Genomic DNA, 18977 nt, shown 5'->3' with positions numbered 1-18977 from the left:
ATCTATGGAAATTAAACAACTTTTCCATGATCATTAATAGTTAGATTAGTTAAAAGTAGAAACCGATATTAGTGCAAAAAGTAATGAAACACTTGAGGCTTTTTGCTCTCATCAACCCTAGGATAAATTGATTTATCTCTTCACTAACATCAGCCTTTTCGGACTGTCCACTCCTTGTGTTAACATGTTTATCTCTTAGAAATGTCTGTCAATGCTTGTCTGTCACAGCATTGACGTTTCTATATTTGGATTAAACGATTGCCGCTCTCTGGCAATCGGCCTCATTCTCTGTCGAAATGTCACTATCAGTCTCTACGAGTGTTACTTTGACTTTTCTTTTGCCTCAGCGGCTGAGTTTCCCTTTCATCCTTTATTCTCTTTTCATATCATGGAAGCCTCACGCCCTAGAAGTTCCTCACACTAGCAGACAGACACAAGGTGGAGTCTTTTCACAGCAGTGCTGATCAATCTGTGTCCTTGACCACTGCTGGTCATTCTGCTGCTTTCTCACTATGGCAGTGATAGCGTGTTTGTTTGAGTCTCACAGCATTAGTATTTCTAGCTACACGCACGAGCAGTAGTGAGTAGCTGATGCACCTTTGGGCTAAAAACAACCCTTTTATTTCCAGCTGTGCCGCTGACCTTCAAGCCTTGAAGACTTGATCACGTGTGTCTCTCCTGAAGGTCTATCTTTGTTTCTTGCGTGTTTTTCTTCATCAAACCAGTCATTAATGGGCTCCTGTCACCTTTGGGTGCATCCTGCTCACACGTGCACACATCAGATTTCATTAAGCTGCAAATGTACTGTTCACTGTTTGGTTTTTTCCACTTTGTTTGATTTTTATCCTTTCATGATCAGGTTAACACTGGGTTATCATGAAGCCGCTATCACTATAGCAACCGAATAGTTGTTATCTTTGTGCCTTTATCCAATGTGCTCACGCTCACAGCAGTGCAGCTTTGACACTTATATCTTGTTTTTTAGGTTTTATAGTATTTTTTTTTATTAAATCTCTTACAACATGAAGAAAAAGGCAATTTTGTCATTATCTCTGAGGGAGTTTTACGCCTTCAGTCAGTCATTATTAGTGTTTTTCCCTTCATTCATGTAAAATGCTTTCAAGTGAAGATCTGTGTTGATTAAATTCTGCCTATGCGATAGAGCAGGGGTGTCAAAGTCCTTTTAGTTGAGGGGCCAAATACAAAGTAGCTTTATCTTAAGAATGTTAGGTGCCAACAATATCCAGGCAATAAGTGACAGAAATCACTACAGTTTTCTTTTTTTAAATTTCAATTGATTTTGTGACTAATTTTGTTTTTAATTTAAGGAAATTATGTGTAATAACTTCAGAAAAATGTAGTTCTTTGAACAATTTGAGATTAAAAATGACTGCAGTCACGTGGAAAAAAGCATGGGAAAATTGCGATCCTCCAAATATTATGTATAGCTGAGATACAGTATCTACAACTGAATTATTTGGTAATTTAGACAATAATTTATGTTTTTTTATGTCTTTTTAACTTTCTCCTGCGGCCTGGATTTGGCCCCCGGGCCTTGAGTTTGACACATATGTGATAGCGAAAGCTTTATCCATACTTTTATCTTCTTGATAAGACATTTCACTTTCTGCGGCATTGCTATGATAAAAGGTCTCTGTGATAGGACAGTAACTATGGTACATCGCTATTGAAGCTCCTCTTTTAAGCACCCATTAATAAGTAGCCCATGCTAATCAGCTAGAGACATTTGGATTGAGAAGAATTCAACACAAACACAACTTCTTTTGGTTTATAAAAACTCCTTCAGCCCAGAAAACACATTTGATTGCCTTCTATGCTACAAACGTTGTTATTCGTATTCATATTGCAGGACGGGACATGAATGCATCTGATTGGTTCTTTTCATTTGGACCTAATGGCAGGGATTGGTCAGTTTTTACAGTTGTTATCCGTGAAAAACTGCTATTCAGTGATTTTTCATTAATAACCTATGCAAAAGCACATCCATCATTACTTAGTTTGCATAAACACTGACTCTACTCTAACACTTTAGGAACTCCAGCATCACAAACTCTTTCTGCTCATGTCACACATTTGTCTTTGTGCATCCACATCATTGTACAATTTCTCCAATTTGAATTTGTTGCGTGACGCTTTAGACATTCCGGAGAAGTTTAGCATTTTAACACAGTCCATGCACCATGACTAACTGTTTAGGATGTGGTATGGCTTTTTGCCTCCTGCTGATTTGTGATGAGTCATACTTTGTATACCTACAATAACACTAAAAGCTGTAGGGGGAGATAAATGAATAAATCTCTTGTGCAGAACCTAGATTGAAAGTGTGGAGATTTTGTTGTGTGTGCACGCATGTTTGAATGTGCATCTAAGCGAACCGTTAAGATAAAAGCCAGTCTGATTTTCTTACCATCTTCTCCCAGCTCCAAAGCATTTCACTCATGGATGGATGAGTGAGTGCTTTTACCAGGCCCAGGGGTCCTGAGAGCGCCTCAGCTGCAGCCTGTGTGAACATTTCTGTTATGAACATTTGTTGCAGAGTCAAAGGGGCTTTGGTGGCCTTAATGCCTTTTCAGAATCGTTACGACCCACAGAGCCCTGGGGAGGTGGAAAACACCCAAACACTGGTGTTATCAGTCATTTGGCGTCATTTATTGACACGAGTTTACGGAGAACGAGAAAATTGAGGGAGACAAACAGAAACAAAGCTCTGCATGAGGAGCATAATCGCTAAAATGCCAGCATCACATTTGTCTTTATATTGATTTAAACTAACCATGTTTTTAAACTTTGGATGGATTGCTCACTGTATATCTTTAGCTGCTACAGTGTGTTTGCACCTCATGTGATCTACAATCCTTAACTCTGGTTTAATGAACCTTAAAGTCTACAAATCAAAGGAATGTCTGACACAATTATTCACCCAATGAGCAGGAATCATTCCACTGAGGGAAACGTAAAGTAGGCAGAGTAACAAAAGTTAAAATGTGAGCGACTAATGTTCTTGTAATGCAAGACCTACATTTGTCCAACTTTCGTTTTTATTTTGTATTGACTGTTCTCGCTGTTTTGCAAACCCATTGGGACATATTTAATATAATTATTACATATATGTATTCTAAATTATACAATAATGATAATAAAAAAATCTTTGTTTTATAATGTTAATCCTTATTTGGCAATTAAAACAAAAATATTATTATACTTACATATTATTTAAGCATTCTACATCCAATAAGATAATTAAACTCAAAATGTACAGTTGCTAGCCCAACAATTTTTAAATCATTGTGTATTAGTCATAAAATCAGAGAATCGAATATCATTTACTCTAAAAAGAAAGGAAAAAGGTCAAAATAACCACTTGAAAGTTTGTTGTTATCGCAACCTTTTTTTGTCTTCTTTTTTTTTTTTGAGTAATTTATGTTCAATTCTTTGATTTATGAGGCATACCCTATGATTTTATCCAATAAAAATGATCAGGAGTAGCAGCTTTAAAGCAACCCAAAGATAAAAAAACTTTTTTTTGTGATCTATTATCAAATGATAGACTTAAGTCAACATAAAAGTGTTTAAATTTGTTTTTCCAACCACGCCCCACGTTAAAATGTAGCCCAAGCGACTTTAAACCAAGCTGCTAATTGGTCAAAATTGCTAAAATATTATTGAAAACAAAAAAAAAATCCCTCTGTAATTATGAGATCAGTGTGTTTTGAGAATGTCTGCATGTTGTTCCAGGTAGAGAGGGCATTATTTCCTATACAGTATATCCAATGGACACTAAGGAGGCCTAAAAGCTGAAAGAAATGCAGAAAGACGTGCACAACTGGAGGCTCAGGTGCTGAACCGATTACATTTTCCCACCATGTCTCTGCCTGCAGCCCTGGCTCCAAGTGGAAAATGTTCCCGCTCCAATTTTACCAATAGCTCCCATGAGAAAAGAGCGCTCACACCAACAGTTAATGAGGAAACTTTAAAGGTAGAAGACAAACAGACTGTGACTTAATGGCCAGAAGCGTCAAAGGCTTCCTGGCCAGAAGTCTTAGAGGAAAGGGAATAAGTAAAGGATAAGTCAAAGGAAGAAAAGAACTGTGCTGTTAACCCGCTGAGATACTGTCAAGAGTCCCACAATTAAATAATTGAGGCGAATGCATGATCATGGAGTTTTATGGTTTGCAAAAAACCCAAAGAGAGCACAGTGACCACACTGCTGACTGCTGATTTTTAATCACACGAGAAGCCTTGGAGAAAGGCTGGGGGAAGGAGGTAAAAATAAACAATCCTACTGAAAGGAGAACGTGCTAATTAAACTCGTGTGGAACTCACACACCACTGAGTCACTCCTCTGCCAATCACGAGCCAGACGACTCGAGTGAACAGCTCCCTCCCAAGTTTACACACAGTTTCCCTCCTCACTCCCCTCCTTCTGTCAGGTTGTCTGTTAGAGTATTTAAAGCAGAAAGGCCATGTTTCATTAACGTGGGAAGCCTCAGCTTCATCAGCCTGTATAATTACATACACAGCCTTTCTCACACATTTCAGAGTGATAGTCGGTGCTGGTTATCAACCCTCGTTTGTTAGCCTTTAATTACAGCTATGTTTGTTTGGTAACATCAGTGACGACGGTTCCCAGTAGCACAGCCAGCGAGTCCCATTTCCATCACATAAATCTCACTTTTTAAAATCGGGCTCTCGAGTAATAACTGTGAAAACAATCAATCCTCAAATACACTGAAGCACAGATCGCTCCGAGCTACCGTGGAACAGTTGTGACGATCGACGATCTCTGGGAACCACGGCATTAACACACACCGTACAAACGTTTCACAGTCCCGTACCCCTTCAGACATTTAATCTGAAGTCATGTACAGTATGTACCCCCTACTCCTGTGTAGGGTACAGAGACTTGTCACTCAAACATTACTAATCAACTTTTGTGGCAAAATTATTCAATCAAAAAAAAAAAAAAAAGGTGCTTCAAAACTTTTTTCACTTCAAAGAAAAAAAGTGTCCAAAAGCAATTTTTGGGACTGTCACTCTATGCATACACAGCGCGCCTCATTGGCCAGTTTAGGTCAAGTTATAGGTGCACCACGTGACTTAAAGTTTTGTTTTAGCTCATATTTATTTTTAGCTACCCCACTAACTCTTTTATTTTAGCCCTAACCCTATCCTTAACCCTAACCCAGGAAATACCCTAAAATGTTCATTTTTGTCGTACATGTATTTTTAAAGGTGGATTTTTGCGTGTTAAATATGTTAAAAAGAAAAAAATATATATGTCAAAAATGGGATTCAAACCCACGGCAGCAGAAGGAATAATCCTTGCATGAGGCACTTTAGACCACTCAGCCATTCTGATACAGTGAAAACACAGGCACATTACGCTTATGTAGAAAAGGTCCGTAAAAGGTCCTGCAACGTCATCGGTCGTAGCCATTGTCCCGGAGGCTATGGCTACGTTTAACGTATCTCTAGACACTTTCTTCCGTTGACACAACGCCACATGTCTGGTTTCTCTAAAATCATTGGCAAGCAGATGTCGAGGCCAGTCTAAAGCATGCTATTGAGCTCTATGTAAATCTGTAGCATAGTGCAATGACATTTTAATCATTAGAACCAAAGTTTAAAAAAAAAAAACAAAACATATATACGTAGTATTACCTTGTAACTTTGATCCACCATTGTTCAATTGAAGCAAACAATTCCACTCCACCATGCCCCTTGCCTGGTCTCTTCCTCTGTCCCACTCTCTCTCATGAGCTGTACCATATAGCGCCCCCCACAGGCCTGGGGCACTTCTGACCATAACACAGGCTGAACTTGCAGCATTTCTCTGTTTGCAGTTATTTTGTGGTGGTGTGTGTTTTTGACTTAAGTTTTGTTTCTGTACATTTGATGTTAATGCAGTTGTATTGGCTTTTTGCAGCGTGTTTGTTTGTTTTGCAACGTGTTTGTGTTTTTGCATTTGTTTTGGGAATTTCTGAATATGCTGCACATTTTACTAAATGTTTATTTGTTTCATCAGTTGTGGAGCATTTGGCGCCTACCGGCCACCGTACTACCCATAATATGGCCCAAATACAAAAAAGACAACTTCAATCAAAAAATACCTTTTCAATATATATTAAAAAAAAAAATTAATAAAAGAAAAAAAGTATTCAAGTGCAATTATTTGGGTCTCAAATATTTTTTTCAATTTGAACAATTTTTTTTTTGATTGAAAATATTTATTTGTGATTGAAGTAAAAAAAAAAAAAATGTATTGAATTTTTTATTTTTTTTTAATTGAATAATAAAGACACAAATCTACCTCCATACAAAACATAATGATGTAATGTCAATTAAATACAATGTAGCCCTACAGGGAAATGTGTTCCTGAATTGTACCCTGTGAAAGAATATTATATAATATATAATATACTGTATATATGCCTGACATTTCTAGTGAGAAGCAATCGCTTTTTGCTTTGGAAAAATAAATCTACCAAACATTGATGGAACATATTTATCACACTGAAGCTGTGGAAAAAAAAAAAAAAAAACTCACTACAGTTTTAATGAGAAGGGTGAGGTGAGAGGATGCACAGAACTCTGCAACGTTTGGCTGCATTTGAGAGAGTCTGAGTCTTAAATTGTTCTCCATGTAAAGTCTAGTTCTGTCTTTTGTTTTCATCCAAATCCAGCACGTTTGGCTAGCGCAAAGCAAAGTAGCTCTTGTCATATTTGCATTTTTTTGTCACCACTAGAGGGTAGACTTACAGAGGCCTGTGTGTCATTTGTGGCAATGCATGGAGGCTCCTGACTGCTGTTTGATTTATATTGAGTTTGAGTCTATTTTATTTAAAACAGGGACAATACATATTAATGTTTTTCTAGTTTTCAATGTTGTCATGCTGTTTTTAATCTCCATTCACGTACCTCTATGACGATATGCGTATCCCACTTTGGGGAGCTCTATGTAGATGATCTATTGTCATTGGAAGCAAAATTATACATCACATTTCTCAGCCTCTATTTGTCACCAAGTTGACTGCTCTGGATCGTACTTCTTAATAAGTACTAAATGCACTTTTAATCATGTTTTGATGATTTTTCCTTTTTTCTCTCCTTATCTTTGCTGCTTAGGATCCCAGAAGCAAGCACAAGTTCAAGATCCATTCGTACGGCAGCCCGACATTCTGCGACCACTGTGGTTCACTGCTGTACGGCCTCATCCACCAGGGCATGAAATGTGACAGTAAGTATCACCCTCTCCACTGGGACGAGTGTGTGTCTGTGTAGGTTTGTGTACCTGTGTTGGACGTGCCTTTCTTTCTGCTCCCAGACCTTGAGTGAGTCCTAATGAGAACAGATGGGAATAGGCTGCCTCTGAACGAACACATTTACTGTTTTCATTTCGATTTTTTTTACAATATTTTTCCTCAGACTCAATCTTTTTTCTCAGTTTATTCATCATCTAGTCCACTTACCTACAGTTTTTGACACAATCTCTGTCAGCCATCTGCCTTTTAACTCTCTGTTACCCTTCCTATCCGTCTGTTGGGTCTCTGGTGACAGGTTCATCACATGTGGCAATGAGTGCACACCAGAACAAATTGCATAGCGGGATAGCGCTGCCGTCATGAGCTGCTTCCCTGCTCCCTCCATGTCTCCTCATTGCATATCAGGCTGACAAGCGAGCAATCAGGAGGAAGGAGATTAATAGTAGTGAGAGGATGCTCACAGAGTCAGAGAGAATGCCAGAGTAGTAATTGTTCTTTCGCGTTTTAGCTTGTTTTTCATGGCATTTTCAACTATACTTGGTCACTAATTATTAATAATTACATGCCAGGGCAGCTCTTTAAACTATATTGGCCCACTAAAAAGAAATATCACTGTGGTAAATAAAATAAAAACATTCAGAACAGAGAACCATTTCCTTTCTGAATCACAATCTGATTTTCTTCCACAGTTGAAGACTAAATGTCTTTTAAAGGTTATTATTAGACCAAATTTGTAAAATGAACTCTAATACAGATGATATCACATTTGACATTTTTCATGGTAAAAAATGTCAGCTCTGATAAAGACCAGTGGCCGTGTTGCAGTAGTGAAGAGATGAGTAATGTCATCGTGCAAACTGCTCCAGGAAAAGCAAAGCTTATTATTGTCAGGGTATCCACAGACAGGGGTGGACTGACCTTCTGGCATATCGGGCATCGTCGACCCAAAGTGGGCCAGTCTGGTCCGATACGTGCTAAATATTTTATTTTTTTTTTTGACGAGCGAGTGGTGACAGACATGGAAGCAGGTGACCATTGGTAAAAACGTGGCAAGAAAAGTGTGAAAAGTGACTAAAATGGGCCAAAAGCAGTCAAGAGTGGCCTAAAAATGGGCAAATAAACAGGAAACAGTTGGTATGTAATGGCAAAGGGTAGCATAAATGGGCAAAATGTGGCAAACAATAGTGCAAAAAGGCATGGAACAAAAAGAGGCAAAATGTTGGGAAAAAATGAAACAAGTGGTATTTATTGGGCAAAAACTAGCTTATTTGGATGAAAAGTGGCCAACGAATTTTTAAGAAAGGACAAAAATTAGATAAAAGTCTCAAGAAGAAAATGTGACCAAAAAGAAGTAGCAAAATGGAAAAGGGTAATAAGGAGTTAAAATTTTCCCCCTTTTAAGGTTTTCTTGGTAAATAATAATTAAAATGAATACATAAAGAGACACGTATCATATTGAGCATTACTGACTTAATACCAGCTTCTACATGGTGTCGCTGATCATGTAGGGGGCTGGTCTGAATAGAAAATGCCAGGGCGGAATTTTTGTCCCAGTCTATCCCTGTCCTCGGATTATGTGTTTAAATTAACGTTGACCTCTGTCTTTACTGACTGCATGACTGCAACAGTTCTACTCCTGGATTGTGTTTTCATATTTTCTTTAAATGGAGTAAATCAACAATCAAATTAACACCGTAGAATGCACCTTATTTACATAGATTTTGATATATGAATCACCATGAATTCAAAGATTATTGTTGTTTTTCACAGTGCCAGTATTTGCAGCTCAAAACTAATTATCACATAATAATTACTCCAACTGTGTATACAGTATCACTGCTGCTGTCAGAAAAACAGAGCAGAAATGAAGGCAACAGCAGGCCAAACAAGGCAGTGGTGAGCTAATGGTGGGGTCAGTGGGGACAACAATGAGACAGCAAGGGCAATGGAGGAGTAAGAGAGAGTCAAACGGGAATTTACGTGATGATAAATGGCACACAGAGCCGCAGGGCAAGCACCACAGCAGATTCCTCTGTTCATTTCCAGCAAATAGGACAGAGTAAACACACCTTCCTGCTGCTGCCTATCGCGAGAGTGGAGGAGGATCCAAATAGAGTAGTGTGAAAGTAAGAGGTAATTAAAAAAAAAACTGTAACACTTCACTTGAAGTTTTAAACATAAGGCTGACCTTACACTGTCATTATTATGACCATAGCTTGAATAAGGTGTCATGAAGGCTGTCATTGATACACCTTCAAAAACCTTTTTTGGTGAATGGCGTATGGTACACAGTGTTGGGAAGGTTCATTTCAAAATGTAATAAGTTACATATTACAGATTACATGCCCAAAAATGTAATTTGTAGCATAATTCTTTACATTACTCAATCTGAGTAATGTAATCTGATTACTTGGATTACTTCCACATTGAATTGGATTATTTGTATTGTATGAATGCGACCATAATTGAGAAAAATTAAGATAAACATAGCCGCAAGCGCATGGGCTCACAATTGTTTGTTTATCTGTCATTGAAATGTATATTGTAACTTACATATTCCATGGTTATGATTCATCCTTTGGCCGTGTAACACATTGATAAATTATTCTCTGCCCTGACATCTTAACATCAATACCCAATAGCTTGCTAACAGTGATCAGTCTGCTGTTTAATGAGAATCTGCCTGGTTAAATTATCCGGAAACTATGTGAAACTTTGTCACTCTTCAGCGGAAATGATCTCCAGACGCAGACGGAGCAAGTTTTTTCTAGCCGTTATCTCAATACATCCTCTCAACAAACGCATTCTTACCAGTTCAGGCTCCAGCCCCGCCTCCCGTTCCTCGTCTATCTCTCGCTGCTCGTTTTACGACATCATTGAAATTGAGTGACCGACGCAAATAGTTATTTTTCCATATTTACATTTGGGCTTCTGAGAAGAAAGTGTCTATTTGTACGGTTGCCGTACGGACAACTCCCGGTGTTATTGGTACGTTTACCGAAAAACACGTACATACTCTAGCATCTTAGGGTTAGGGTTAGGTTTAGGTTATAATCCTTTATCGCAACAATTTGTAGGGTTAGGTTAGGGTTAGGGTAAGGTTTAGTCTTAGTCACGTGACCTAAACTGACCAATGAGGGGAGCTGCGTACGAATAGAATGTCGGTATATTGATACGGCAACCGTACGGATAGCCACTGCCTTCTGGGAAATACATCCTGTTGCCATGTAAAGAGTGAATAAACCATGAAACAGAGCAGTGTTGTTGTGTAATTCATTGATTTCAACAATTACCTGTAATCCGATTATCAACTATTTAAACTGCTACTGTATTGGATTACAGTTATTCATCATTTGTGATCTGATTACGTAATGCAGTTACATATACTTCCCAACACTGATGGTACAGAGAAGCCCGAGTAACATGTCGGCCCGTGTCCTGCCTTTGATTCCCTATTCCAAACTGGATCGATCTAGAACCATTCTGGGGGTTTCGTCGAGAAAAACTAATAAATGCACTTAACCCCAACTAGGACTTTCAGTTACAATTACGTTTTCAATTATCCATATTGAATTAGAATTTAAATACGAGTACGGTGACCATCATTTTTTACAATTAAGTATCATCATCATTCTCCCCCTGTAAGTTAATTACAATTAGTTTCTCAATTACTCAAGTTCAATTACCATTTTATGAACTTTTATTTATATAGTGCTTAAAAACAGCCCAAATGCAACCAAAGTGCTTGACTAATGATCTCGTGTTGTATGTATTTTGGTGTGCCGTGTATGCTCATCATTTTTAGGCCTGTTGTGATGATTGTATGTGCTTTTGTGTTTGTATGTTATAGTTTTAGCAACTTTACTTTTACATTTTAGTGCATTGATTATAATGTCACATGTAAAAGCCCAAACTGGGACAAGAGATGGAATTTAGCAATAGCTATAAACTCTTTTTACAAAACATCAGTACAGTATTGTTACTATTTGTATTGTCCCTATTTAAATGAATTCTATTATATCCTAACTCTGTCATACTAACCAAATATAGTGAACTTGATATGAAACATATTTTAATAATTGTTAACTCCATGTGTGTAAGCCATAGACCTGTAACATGGTTCTCAATTTGATGCCAATTACAATTACAAAGTCAATTATCTGAACTCAATTTCAATAAAATTAAGATTACAACGGCAAACTTTGCAAATTTTGCAATTACGATTACAATTATAATTATGCAGTAATTATATTTAATTATCAATTACACAATTACATTTATAATTGACCCTAACTTTACAAGATCTCTCCACCTTACCCAAAAAATGCCAACATAGCTTCAAACACTTGCTGACAGCCTTCATGACACCTTTTTCATGCTAATGGCAGATAACGGCAGCATTATGTATAAAACTTCAAGTAAAGTGTTACCAAAAACCTCATATAATATATGAATATGAATATGAATATATGAATCATGTTGGCTGACTTGCGACAAATGCCAGTTGAAGAATGGGAGGCGAAGGCCATCCCACCACAGTGTGTGGCCAGGCTGGTGACTAGCATGAGGGGGAGGTGGCAGGCTGTTGTGGCTGTGTATGGTTGTTCCACACGCTGCTGAAGCTCCTGTTTGTTTAATAAATGACTTGTTAAAAACGCCAACCCACCAAACACCAAACAAAGAGTCAATGGCAGAATAAGCCACATACTCAGCCCTGCTGCTCATCCCACAAATAAATGCTCCTTACAAACGTGGCACCATTTCAAAGGGGAATAAAGAGGCTTTCCAACAGTATAAGATTTATTGTTTAGCACAGCAAAAAAATAATCTACCAAACACAAAACTTCTTACTTTTTGTGTTAATTTTACAATATAAAATACAACAGAAACTGAGAAAAATACAAACTATAAACCAAACAGGGTGTCAATTACCAAGTCCATACAAAACACAAAGAAACAAACCTCAAGACACTGGAAACATGAGCATGAGGAGAAATCCAGGAACACAAAAAGAAATAGTCCAAGTCACTTAAATGGCAAACATGTGCACGCTTTAAGTAGTGAGGGAAGGTAATCAGGGGGATGGGCTTCACCTGGGGTTAAATTAACACTGGCCACGGTTACATGATGTTTATTTAATTTAGAATTAGTTATTCTAAATTAAATCATTTGGAATTAAAGTGTTCTGCTTTGTGTTTACATGGAAACAGTAATTCCCGAATTGAGGTTTACATGGAAAACCGGTTTATTCGGCTTTAGTTAATTCCGCTTTAGGTCTGGGGGCCGAGAAGGCTCTGATGATGCATTTACTCCGTCTCCAGTTGAACAGGCTTCACCCACCCGTTTTTGGTGATGTCCATGTGTCCATGTTAATGTCTGCACACTTATGCCTCCGTTCATCCCTTTTATTCATTATATCTTTTAAGGCTCTTAATAAATAGTGTTGGCTCTATTCCGGACTGCCATGTTGGATTATGTCATTGCCGCAAGAATGACCAGAATAAACTTAAAGCAGAATTAAGTGATGTTAACTGTTCACAAGAAAGAGGAATTATCTAATTCAGAATTAAAAACAGAATAAACCAATCCATTAAATTAATATTAAGAATTAAATACAGTATTTACAAGGTCAGTTTAAAGAGGAATTAACTTTATTCCGCTTTAAAGAGGAATTAAAGCTCCCATGTAAACGTGGTCACTGACTGACTAAAACAGAAAACATGAACTACATCAGGTTTATCTTGTTGTGTGAAGCAACATCTTCCAAACTCCAATTAAGTTTTCTGTGAATTTTTGTTTCCTAATTAACTGCAGTGTTTTGCAGTGCAGTGTATTTCTGTGGTATCTTTACGCCACTAAATCTTAACCATGAAATTTGTCACAAATCCCCTCATTAGCATAAAGGCAACAAAATTCTAATGACCGTGTTTCCTTCTGTGCCCGTGCAGCCTGTGACATGAACGTGCACAAGCAGTGCGTGGTCAACGTGCCAAGTCTGTGTGGAACCGACCACACGGAACGTCGAGGTCGGCTGTTTCTTAAGATCGAGGTCAGCGGGGATCGGCTACATGTCACAGGTAAGCCTGGGTGTTTTTCTATTCCTTCTATGGTGAAAAAAAATTCACTGAAAATTTGGGTAATAGGAAAATATTGTTCTTTGTCGTACATCCCATATAGTAGCAAAGACAACGTGTGAATGGTTATTTGAAATTTACAGTGAGGCATATACTGCTGTTATACTGTACCATGCAACTCTCCAAATATTATTAACATTTCTCTTTTAGTTTTAGGTTTAACAAAAAAAAAAAAAACATTCAATGAACTATTTTTGTAAGAGTGACTCTTTTCAAAGACTAAATTGCATATTGACAAAAAGGGAAGTCAACAGATGAGTCAGCTTTTTTGCGAGTATAAAAATAGGAATATCAGGGTTTTTATAACCTGCCTGCACAGTCGTGTACTCGTGTGTTAGTGTTTTCAGCACTTTAAAATTATGTTGTCAGTCATGAGCAGCACTTGGAGTTGGGAACTCTCCACTGCAGTGACATAAATGACTGCTGGGTCACCACACACACACACACACACACACACACACACACACACACACACAAGGCGAGGCAGTATAGTGGTCAGGGAATATGTTTGGCGAAACCAATAAATCGTTTTTAGCTGAAAATCAGACGGGAATAACCTCCGGCTACAGACAGAGGAGAGTGGCAGATGTGACTGACTTGGAAATATTGCTTTCCTCATAAATATATGTGTGTATGTGTGTGTTTGTACTTGTTTACAATCCTACAGATAGGAAAAGGAGGAAAAGGGAAAGCTGAATTCTGCATTAGTTTTCCATTTCCTGTTTTATGTTGTAGAGTGTAGACATTGCACACTCTTCACTTTACATCTCCTCTGATTTACTGAAACCCATTGACAGTTTTATGCGTGCCCCTTAAGCACTACCAGCCTGTGGATTTGACAGTGTTGTGATGGTAACAAGGAGCGCACAGCGAAGAATATGACCTGAAATGATGAAAAAAAAAAAAGGAGGACTTGTTGGCATGACGTGACAGAAAACGCCATATGAAGACAAGTGAAGTGAACTTTGTAGAGTTTGCAGGAGGCAGCTGTAAACATAGTTTGATGCTCAGCACTTCTGCCTGACAGCAAGAAGATGCAGAATCATGAAAATTAGAAAATGTCTTTTTCTTTGCAATCAGAATCAGAATCAACTTTATTGACCAAGTAATGTAAGTTATACACATGAGGAATTTGACTTGGTGAACTGTGAAACATTAAATAATAATCAACTAGAGAATAAATAAATAATTATAAAAAAAAATATATATATATATATATATATATATATATAGAAACATAAATAACAAGATAAGATAATAATAAGAAGAAGAAGAAGAAAAAGAAGAAGAAGAAGAAGAAGAAGAAGAAGAAGAAGAAGAAGAAGAAGAAGAAGAAGAAGAAGAAGAAGAAGAAGAAAATACAATTATAAGAAGATAACAGTGCAGTAGTGCATTGATGAGTAGTGCAGGTGAACATTTAAATTAAATAGTATGTAAATGAACATTCTGAGTGACAGATTGATCCAGGGTTGTTATGTTTAGTTCCAGGGTTATTTCTAAGAAACAGGTCTGACACTCTATGACTGTTTAGTGTTGATCAGTGTGACAGCCTGGGGGAAGAAACTGTTTTTATGGCGGGTTGTTTTGGCGTACAGTAGCGTCAGAGGGGAGGAGTTTAAACAGATTGTGTGCAGGGTGTGAGGGGTCTGCTGTATTACTGTTCTAAATAATGTGATTGCAAATTGTACATTATTTTCTTTGAGATTTGAAAAAATAGTCCAATTTTTTGTTTGTGTGTTTGAGCGTTTTTTTCATTTTTCTAAGGGGGATACAGCAGAAAAGGTTTGTAACCACTGCCTTCATTGATAAGTGTATATTACTTTTGATAAGGACGTATTGTAAATATTAATAGTGGAGATGTACTCTCATCTTGAAATGATTCTACATTTTGAAGCAACCCTTACCTGCACTGAATTGAACTATTTTAGAACAATACAAGGCTTTACAGAACAGCATGCTATTGTAGACTCAACATGTATGGTTAGAACATGATCTTTAGAAGTGAGGGAAGGTAACTGGGAGATGGGCTCGATGAGAATATGTGGTGCAGAAGCCTCCGCTACCATCCCCATCCAACCACCACGTCACTGAAGTGCATCGTGTGGCAACGTGCTGGCGCTTACAGACAATTCTCAGTGTAAACCAGGACAAGCCGACAGCTTGCTCTCTTATCTCTTTCCTGTGCCATAAGTGCCTGGCTTTGTTAAGAGTCGTACTCGCAGCCAGCATGTAATGAAGGAGAGAGTGCTTGGAGGACAGGCGTGTTAGCAGAGAATTCCCGTAGACTAAAAACAAATAGATGCTTTCTAACTGCTGCTCTTGTCAAAGAGAGTTAGTAATTTTGTATTTATTGCATCCAAAAGTTGTTGTAAGATGAGAATCAGATTTAGAAAATGGAATTTTAAAAGTGAATTTCCAATCCAAATGTTGCCAAAAAAAAGTTGCCTCATTAAATGTTTTGGGGATAAACAGAGGTAAAAGATGGATGTATTATTTCAGATTGCAGTTTTCTATATTTATCCTTTTTTTTTCAACCTGTCTTATACATTCTAAGTGCAAACACTAGGCGTCTTCATATCTTTTCACATTTCATTATTTTATTTAACTAATTATTGCAATAATTAACAAAGATATATATATATATAAACACACATATTTATACATATGTACATATAAAGTCAAGAAACAACAACAACATAAAACAGAACAGAACAACCAAAGAAAACAATGAACAAAAAAAAACAAGCAAAGCAAAAGTTTAAAAGAAGATAAATAAGAAGGATAAGTGCCGTTTTGTCACACATTTTTTGATGAAATGACATAATTGTGTTGTCTACTTAGTCTATTTTCACAGTAATTTGTATACATTTTTTGCAAGTTATCTCTAATTTTCAATGTTATATTTTCATCATCTAAACACATTCCATTCTTGAGCCACTGTTTTCCTCCATTTCTTCCTCCTGCCTCACTTCATCTTCATCATTGTTTGCTCAACATTTTCACTATCGCTTGTTTGCACCAATCCAAACTTTCTCACTTTTCGATATTTTACGCAATCATGATGACACACGTAAACTTTCACTTTGGCGCTAGGGTGATATGCATGTGTTTCTAACGAGGGATGTTGAGTCAAATCCAAACTTTCGGCACAGCACATGCATAGCTTGTGGTCTGATTGACAGCTTTTCTTTGAACAGCTTAGAAAAACACCCTAACAGGATGGAATGAACACACAGGAAACTGTACAATATGTCCAGCAGTGTGTTGTTTTAGGGCTTCATCCTGCTCTCTAATGGCAGCGGTCTGAACAGTGGAGCCTTGGCTTGTTTTCTGTCTCCCCTCCAGCCGCCACAGACAAGTGGCAGGCCTTTGTGGCTCACCACACTGATGTGGACTTGATTAAATCTTTCCAACCAAGGAAACAGCCACATTTTCCCCAGGCTCCCTTTGCTATGCTGCCCTCACTAAAACCTTTCATTAGCATTTTGCTCTTTTCTTTGGCTAGCAGTTTCTGCTTTCTCACCATTTGATGATGATGATAATGATGATGTATTTACACATGTAACAGTTCTAATCTTCTTCTAGTAGACTGGATGCAGCAGAGCAGTGGTTCACAAACTGTTCACAGTCCCATATCCCTGAAGCCATGTACTCCCTAATCCTGCACACTTAAAAAACATAATGATGTAATATACAATGTATCCCTACAGTGAAATTAGTCTCTAGATTTTACCTGTTCTGTTGAGGAATAATATGTACCGGTAATAAAAAAAAATAACAATAATCTGTAAGTACACAATAAAACATCTTATTTATTTAATTAGCTACTGGCATTTTCAGTGAGAAACAATCTCTTTTATTTCGGAATAAGAAATCAACCAGACATTTGTTGATTGAACATATACCAGTAATATTAACATAATAATCAGAGAGAGTCTTTAATTGTTCTCCACGCAAAGTCGTGTTCTATATTTTGTTTTCATGTTTCAAAGCCAAGTATGTGGTAGCAAAGGGCATAAAGCACATTTGCAAAGCAAAGCAACGTAGCTCTTGCCATGTTTTTGCTTTTTTGATGAAATTGTTTTTCTGTCACCACTAGAGAGTCGTATTACAGAGGCCAATGTGTAATCTGTGGCAATGCATGGAGGCTCCTGACCATAGGTCAGTGTGTGAGATTATTGCCTGGGGTGGCAGCAAAAAAAAAAAAAATAGTAATAATAATAATAATAATAATAATAATAATAATATAGAATGTCTCAAGTTTTCTTCACAAATAAGGAATAAAAACAAATGTGTTGAAAGTTTTGTTATGGACCTGCCAAAATAAGTCCAAAATTCAACTTGAAAAGTTCAGCCCCCACTGTAACTTAAAGAATGAATAAAAAGTCTCTAACAACGTAACTCCACCTTCACTGATTGTCTATGTGCTGCCGTAGCGGGATGCCGATTTTGTCACGGGGAGGCGGGGGAGTAGATTATCACAACAACCATCAATCCACCGGTTTCCTCGTTCTCCGTTCCAGCGACTTGTTTTCTCGATGTATCACTACAAACAACAGACTTATGGGTCTACAGATCATTCGCGGTGTCCGCCATGTTGTAAACAACAGCAGGAAGGTCAAATGTCATCGGCTGCTGGTCCTTTCAAGGTCCCATGTCATGCTATTTTTCACCCGTCTCCATTTCTTCTAAGAACTCCAAAAACATAGTATTTGAGGTTTATTTTCCCAAACTTGCCTGTTTTCCAGAGTTTTAACCTCTGAAAAGTCACTTTCTGAGCAACTCTACACAAACAGGCTGATTTGCGACCTCCTTATGCATATTCATGAGAGGGCGTGTCTATAGACGGGACACTGACTTCCTCCTCCCTACGCGGTGATGTAGGGCCAGAGGATGACCCGCCCTCCTCCCACGCACTCCATAGCTGAGCTCATGCTGCTTTATAAACATGAGACAGAGTGTGGGGGCGGGGCATTCGCCGGTACATACATAGACTGTATAAAATACATACATAGCACAACAATGACGTGCAGGGCTGCAGTAATGTTGGCCTCATATAATAACAATAACAACCACTGCACACGCCACCAGAGAAGCTTCCAGTGAATAATTTACAAATAAAAAAAAAAGTTCACTGATGGTGACATTGAGATCTCAATGTCACCATCAGTGAACTTTTTTTTTTTTTGTAAATTATTCACTGGAAGCTTAGATATTGTGTGACAATAAAGATATCAAAGGTTGTTGTTTTGAGGAGTCGTATTTATGATTACAAGTTATGATTAAAATTAAAAAGAAAGTGCTCACTCACACAGATTGAAACATATTTGTGAACAGTATTTGAAAGAAATACGCCTTTTATATGGATATGAAAAAAAAGTTTTAGATCTTTTAGTTAACCTTATGGAAAATAAAAGCAAAAACAGTTGTGTTTATATTTCTGTTCATTAATAGTAATTTACACCCCGCATACTTACTGTACATGTACAGGTACATACAGGGAATTAGTTTTGGTCTTTTAATAAAATAGTTTTAAATGGTTATATATCAATGATATGAA

The 18977-nt window shown here is 37.6% G+C and overlaps 1 protein-coding gene across 1 annotated transcript in view; it reads left to right on the top strand.

Moving 5' to 3' along the window:
* Positions 1-18977, top strand: part of prkcab (protein kinase C, alpha, b) — a 147480-nt gene that overhangs the window by 91300 nt on the left and 37203 nt on the right. The window contains 2 exon segments of the mRNA XM_028455322.1: positions 7147-7258; positions 13232-13360. Of these exon segments, the coding sequence (XP_028311123.1) occupies positions 7147-7258; positions 13232-13360 (241 nt within the window).

This window comes from Gouania willdenowi, chromosome 8 (genome assembly GCF_900634775.1).
Source record: "Gouania willdenowi chromosome 8, fGouWil2.1, whole genome shotgun sequence".
In the NCBI taxonomy this organism is placed as follows: domain Eukaryota; kingdom Metazoa; phylum Chordata; class Actinopteri; order Blenniiformes; family Gobiesocidae; genus Gouania; species Gouania willdenowi.
The sequence above is the reverse complement of the archived record's forward strand: the minus strand, read 5'-3'. Positions and strand labels throughout refer to the sequence as shown.